The 5,899-nt window shown below is 53.9% G+C and overlaps 1 protein-coding gene across 1 annotated transcript; it reads right to left on the bottom strand.

Annotated features, from left to right (window-relative positions):
• Positions 1-85: 85 nt before the first annotated feature.
• CD27 (CD27 molecule) lies at positions 86-4,816 on the bottom strand. Its single transcript, XM_024733225.1, has 6 exons — positions 4,408-4,816; positions 4,088-4,219; positions 1,459-1,611; positions 1,186-1,275; positions 797-916; positions 86-574 (listed from the first exon to the last, which is right to left on the bottom strand). The coding sequence occupies exons 1-6, from the start codon at positions 4,541-4,543 to the stop codon at positions 450-452; spliced, it is 756 nt and encodes a 251-aa protein (XP_024588993.1). The 5' UTR covers positions 4,544-4,816; the 3' UTR covers positions 86-449.
• Between the last annotated feature and the right edge of the window lie 1,083 nt (positions 4,817-5,899).

The raw sequence follows: 5,899 nt of genomic DNA, 5'->3' as shown, positions 1-5,899 counted from the left end.
TGTCCCAGAGAAAGCTCCGCCCTCAGATCGCGGGTCTGCGAGGAGGGTGGGTGGGGCCTGCGTGGAGAGACTGAAATCTCAGAGCTGGAAAGCTGCAGGCGCCTCTTTATTTCGCCGAGTTTCTAGGTCAGCGGTACACCATGTGGGCCTACCGTAGGCGGAAGTATGTCTTCCACCTGGAGCCCTAGCCCTCTTGCAGCACAGGGGTGCAGCTGACACACTCGGGCTCCCGCTTCCCGCCCCCCACCTCGTTCCCCTGGTCCTCGCCACTGCCAGTCTCGAAAAGGCACACAGGACAGTTTCCCAAGTCGGCACACACGAAAGGGTCCCGATGAGAGGGTAGTGCTGAAATTGGAGGTGCCGGCTCTCGATCCCCCTGGATGGCGGGTGGGTTGAGATGGAGGCTAGGACTTGACTGCAGTGACGGCCCCCCTCCGCCGAGCGCTGGCTCAGGGGTAGGAAGCGGGCTCTGGTTTTCGGTAATCCTCCTGAATGGGGATGGCACTGCCCTCTTCCTCCCTGGGGCAGCTGTAAGGACAAGGTTCTGCAGGCGCCACTGGACCTTCTCTCGTGTCTGAAGAGGGAGAATCAGAGGAGTGTTGATCAGCGGTGGAGGATGGGTGAAGGGAGAAGAGGTGAGCAAAGGCGGGCTGCCAGGAGGGCCCCAGCTTAGAGGAGGGGAAGAGAGGCCACAGGGTGCTAAAGATGGAGCTGGAGAGATTCAGTGAGGTTCCAGATAGGGAGGCAAAGCCGAGATGGTGGGGTGGGGTGCAGAAACCTGAATTTTGTCTCTTACTTAATCTATATTTTCTTTGTTGATGGAGGAACAGGGCTCCAACTATGGTGAAAGCAAGAAACATTCCAGAGAGGAGCACAAAGATGCGGATGCAATCCGTGCTGCACAGGGACCTTTGGGCTGTGATGGGATGGGCAGGGGTCACAAGGGGGTTTGGGGGAGGGCCTAGCCCTTGACTCCCCTCAGCCCAGCCCTTTGTCACCCCTGCCTCTCCCCTTTCCCCACCTTCCTCCCCTGCCCCCACCATTGGACCACGTCCTTTCCTAATCCCTGGACTCTGCTTCTCCCTCTTCTTACCCCTGTTCCTAGGAGCTTTCTGGCTGGCTTCCCTCCTGGACCCTCCTGTGTGCATTCTCTCTCTTGGGGTGGGGAGTGGGGAGAAAACTCACGTGACCAGTGGGTAGAGAGAGTTGGGGCAGGCAGCCACCTGGAATCAGCCAGAGTCCGCGTATGCTGGCCTGTCCTGGCCTCTGGTATCTCTGGAAAAACAGAGACAAGGTGGGCAGCCGCAGGGGGCCCCAGAGGGCACAAGGCTAGGCTGAAGGCCTAAGCGAGCCTGGGGGTACGAAGGCGGACGAGGCAACGTATGTGGGGCTGGGCATGGGAGAGGCGGTGCTGGTTGGGGTGTGACCCTTACCCCCAATGACCAGCCTAGAACTTACCTTCAGCATAAGGTGAGTGGGAGGGTTGTGGGTGTGGGCCTGGGGCCTGGGCTGGACCAACACACTCTGTACACTCCTTGTCCCTGCACTGCCAGCCCTCGGGGCAGGCACACTCCGAGTTGGCGGTGAGGGAGCAGTTTCGAATGAGAAGACCTGGCGACAGAGGAGAGGGAGGGAACACACAGGGTCCACTGGCTTAATCCCCTTCCTCACCTCCCAGGCCTGCCCCTCCCCCACTGTCATCCAGTGCCTTTGCCATTTGTGTTATTGTTATTCAAGAAAGACTCGGACCTTTCAGAAAATTCACGGTTCAGAAGTAGAAACAGCTTACATGATTTTTCCTCTCACTCACTGATGCTTTTAGAACTTCTTATTGAAGTGTCCTTATAGAGAGGTATACATGTCACAAGCGTAAAGCTTGAGAACTGGGACGAATTGGACTCACAGGTGTAGCCAGCACCAGATTGAGAAACAAGATGACCAGTCGTGTTCCTTTTTAGTCACTAACACCGTCCCCACCAAGAATAGCTACCGACTTCCTAACACCACAAGTTGGTTTTGCCAGTTTTTGAACTACATGCATGAATCGTGCGCGTGTGCTCTTCGCGCCTGGTTGCTTTTACTCAGCTCTGTGTGAGATTAACCCAGTGTTGAGTGTGATTGCAAATCGTTCATCCTCACTGCCATCTAGGGTTCCCCTGTGTGAATACAACACCATTTATTCATCCGTTCTACTGTTGGTGTGCGTTTGGGTAGTTTCCAGTTTTTAGCAATTGGAAATGGTGCTGCTGTGGTCCCCAATAGGTTTTTAACTTTACTGATACCCTTTGCCTCTAAAATATAATTTGTATTCAAGTGTAGAGGTCAGGTGCTGGGTGGCTGCCAATCGGTGATACTGGGGGAGGTAGGTAGGAAGGGCGCCGCATGGGTTTGGGTTCATGGGTGTTTGGGGGTGAGAAGAGAAGTGTGACTCTGGGGGAGGTGGCACCCGGATGTGGGCCAGGCCTGAGCGCGAGCCTGGTGGGGCAGGGTGCACTCATGAGAACCCAGGGAGAGGAGCCCTGACAGGTGGGAGACGGGTGCAGAAAGGGACGTCTGAGGATGCCAAAGACTACCATCAACCCTCCCAATTTCTTTCGTGTGTGCCTTTTGTCAGGAAAGGGTGTAAATTCCTTCTCCTCTTTATGCCCCTTTGGCATCTCCTTTCTGAATTCTGACTCATGGTGGCTACTAGAGCTTGGTTTCCTTGTGGCTCACCAGGAATTGTGAGCCAGCCTGGATAAGGATCTGCACAGGAAGAGCAGTGATGGAGGAGGGAACGGTGGTGGTGGAGATGGAAATAGGTAGGGAAGGTGAAGAAGATCAGGGAGGGTATCTGCTCAAAGGGATGGGAAGGGTTAAAGAAGGGGCTGGGATTGGTTAAAAAATGAGCGAAGTGCCATTGTTTTCAATGGAGTCTCCAGAAACCTGGGAGTTCTCTTCGCCATGTATAACCTGTGCACAGAATTCCATGCTGATTTCAGGCACTTGTCCATCTTACAGATGGGAATACTGAGGTCCAAGAGGACCAAGCCCATTCAGCCTCTTTCCAGTGCCCCGGAGTCCTGCAGCCAGGTGCTGCCTGAGTGCTTCAGGGATCTGTGGGCTGAATCTCACAGAGGAGGATCGTGGGTTGGGCTGGTCTGGAGCAGAGTGGAGGGAGCTCCGACTGGCTCAATATTAGGGAAAGGCCTTCTACTGGGGCCTGCAGAGTGAGTTGGGGAGGCTTTGACTAAAAAAAAAATCCCCATCTTGCCCAGGTTGTTGCCAAGAAGAGAGAAGCATCCATGAACAATCATATCTGTAAGTTAAGTAGACTGAGGAATACCTCTTGTGTATTTCATATGTTGCCGTTTGACTGATTTGCAGCAACAAACCCTTGTATTTATTTTCAAGAATACAGTATTAAAAGGCCTAGTCAGACTCAAAGCATTTACAGGCGAGTAATGTGGTTCAGCTAAATCGTCCTCAAGAGTGTCCTGCTGGAGAATATTTGTTCAAAGGGCCCACTCTAGATCTCCTGATCTATGTACACTTGTACATACATAGTTTCTAAAATTCTAGCTAAAACAGAGAAATGATGAAAGTATTCATAACACAGCTGCTGATATTTCATTTCTTAGTTTTAAAAAAGATGAAATTACAAAATACATAAAGACACAAGCCACATACACGTTCATTCTCCTGAACTGGCTTTTGGACAAAAAGAGGGTGTTATCCACTGACTGGTATTGTTATGTCCTTAGAAAGGTGTATTCCAAGTTCCAGACCAATATGCACTCTGAGAATACGGCCCCTTTCATCAGTGGGGAGAGGCTTGTCTAAGATCTCGGCTCCTACAGCAACTTCCTACTTTGTATTGTCTTGATCCTGGCCATAGACCCCTTCTCAGCAGACCCTCAAATTCTGCTTGCCCCTTCCCTGAACCACTTCACAGCTCTCCCTACCACATCAACACACACCGCCCAGGGTGCCCCGTTTCCCACCACGGACTCCACTTGCCATAGCCTTGAAGCAACTGAAGCTCCTACTTGCCCCCTCTTTGCTTCTCCATACCCACTTTGCTCCCCCAAATGCTTGCCCATCTCACCAGAGTTACAGTGCCGGCAGCTCTCACAGTGGGGCCGGGTATGGTGGTCTGGTGAGAAGGAGACCCCCGGTGTACACGGATCGCATTGAGTAGCCTTTTCATGCTGGTCACATTCCTTCACCAGGAACGTTCCTGTGAGGAGAGGTCCAGGGTCAAAGCCCAAGGAAGGCCGCTCCCTCACCCTCTTCAAGGTGCTGCCTCTTGGCCTCTGCAGGATTCTGCTCCTTGCTTGAGCTCAGACTCCCTCTTTGCGTCCCTCCACCCCAAGCCTGGTCCTCTCTCTCCATACTCAGCTAGACCCTGGCAAGGCCTCCTCTTACCTGGCTCGCACATCTGGCAGCACCGTTCTCCCTGAGCCAGGTAATGCTTTTCCGGACACCTCTTGGAGGCTGGGGTCGCTGAGAGCACTGCCAGGGGCCCCAGAACCCACAGCCAGCAGGGAGGTGGCCGGGCCATGGCTACTGCCCGGGGAGCTCTTCCTGCCCTGGCTGCCGACTTCGGGCCTTGGGGGAGCTGGCACCTCCCCAGCCAGGCGCTGGTGCCTCTTCTTTGCACCTCCTGGGCCCGTTTTCTTGGAGTTGTCCCCGAGTCGGGTGGCAGGCTGACCTTTGATGCAGTTGAAGTTCTACTGTAGCTGTTTCTCGCTCAGGCAGCTACCGCCACCCCTCCCCCTTTCCCATGTGCTGGGTGCTGGGAGAGCATTAAAGGGCAAACTGTCAGAAGACCTGCTCTCTTCAAAGACGCCCCCAACACGCCAGCCGCTCCGTGGCCTCTGTCTCTCTTCCGCTCGTGAAGAATTTAACTCTGCCTGCAGCTTTTATAAAACGTTGGATGCACATGGACACGCACGCTCCTATTCAAGCACCTGAACACGAAGATGCCCACGTTGCCCCCTGTTCACAGCTGTGTGTCCCCACGCCTCTTCCCACACCACTTCTTACACAAAGATCAGCGGTTTAGGGAAGGAAGGGAAACCAGAACTGAGTGCAGGTCCGCACACTCTTATCTGAAACTCTTGGGGATCGGATACATTCAGAATTTTTCAGATTTGGGGAAGAAACCAGCATCACACGACACCCTCACGGGGCTGGAGCAGCGCTCACCACCAAGCACAGCGTTTCTGCAGCAAAACTGTTGACTCTGTCAGTGGGGTGGGTAACAACTATAGCCAGCCTCGCATCAACTGACGTCTGGTTTCATGGCCAAAAGAGTTTGCTATGGGATTGATTGTTCAGAATTGCAAACAAGGGACTTAAACCCGTGTCTCTTCTCTGTCAGGCTGTGTGCTAGGAGCTCACGCATGATCATTTAACCTTCCTGCCAGCCTGTGGTACGGGTGCCACCCATTCCCAGCTGGCCTCCCTCACGCTACTATCATTTTTTTTTTTTTTTTTTTTTTTTGCGGTACGCGGGCCTCTCACTGTTGTGGCCTCTCCCGTTGCGGAGCACAGGCTCCGGACACGCAGGCTCAGCGGCCATGGCTCACGGGCCCAGCCGCTCCGCGGCATGTGGGATCTTCCCGGACCGGGTCACGAACCCACGTCCCCTGCATCTGCAGGCGGACTCTCAACCACTGCGCCACCAGGGAAGCCCACCTTACTGTCATCTTTATCCTCCCCTTCCCACCTCTGGCTGTGTTCGCCGTTGGTCCTGGAGCACCTGGGCGTCTTCTCTCCCAGCCTTGGGTACTTGGGATTAAATGTTGATCCTATGGGTCATTGTTTCCCTATTTCTGTGGTTCTCCTGGGAAGACTGATTTGGGGATATTGGGAATAGCTGGACTTTCCCCTCTTTGAGTCCCAGGGCCACCTG

The sequence above is a fragment of the Neophocaena asiaeorientalis genome, unplaced genomic scaffold, assembly GCF_003031525.2.
Source record: "Neophocaena asiaeorientalis asiaeorientalis breed wild unplaced genomic scaffold, Neophocaena_asiaeorientalis_V1.1 scaffold150, whole genome shotgun sequence".
NCBI classification, from domain to species: domain Eukaryota; kingdom Metazoa; phylum Chordata; class Mammalia; order Artiodactyla; family Phocoenidae; genus Neophocaena; species Neophocaena asiaeorientalis.
This window is presented reverse-complemented; position numbering and strand designations above follow the sequence as displayed.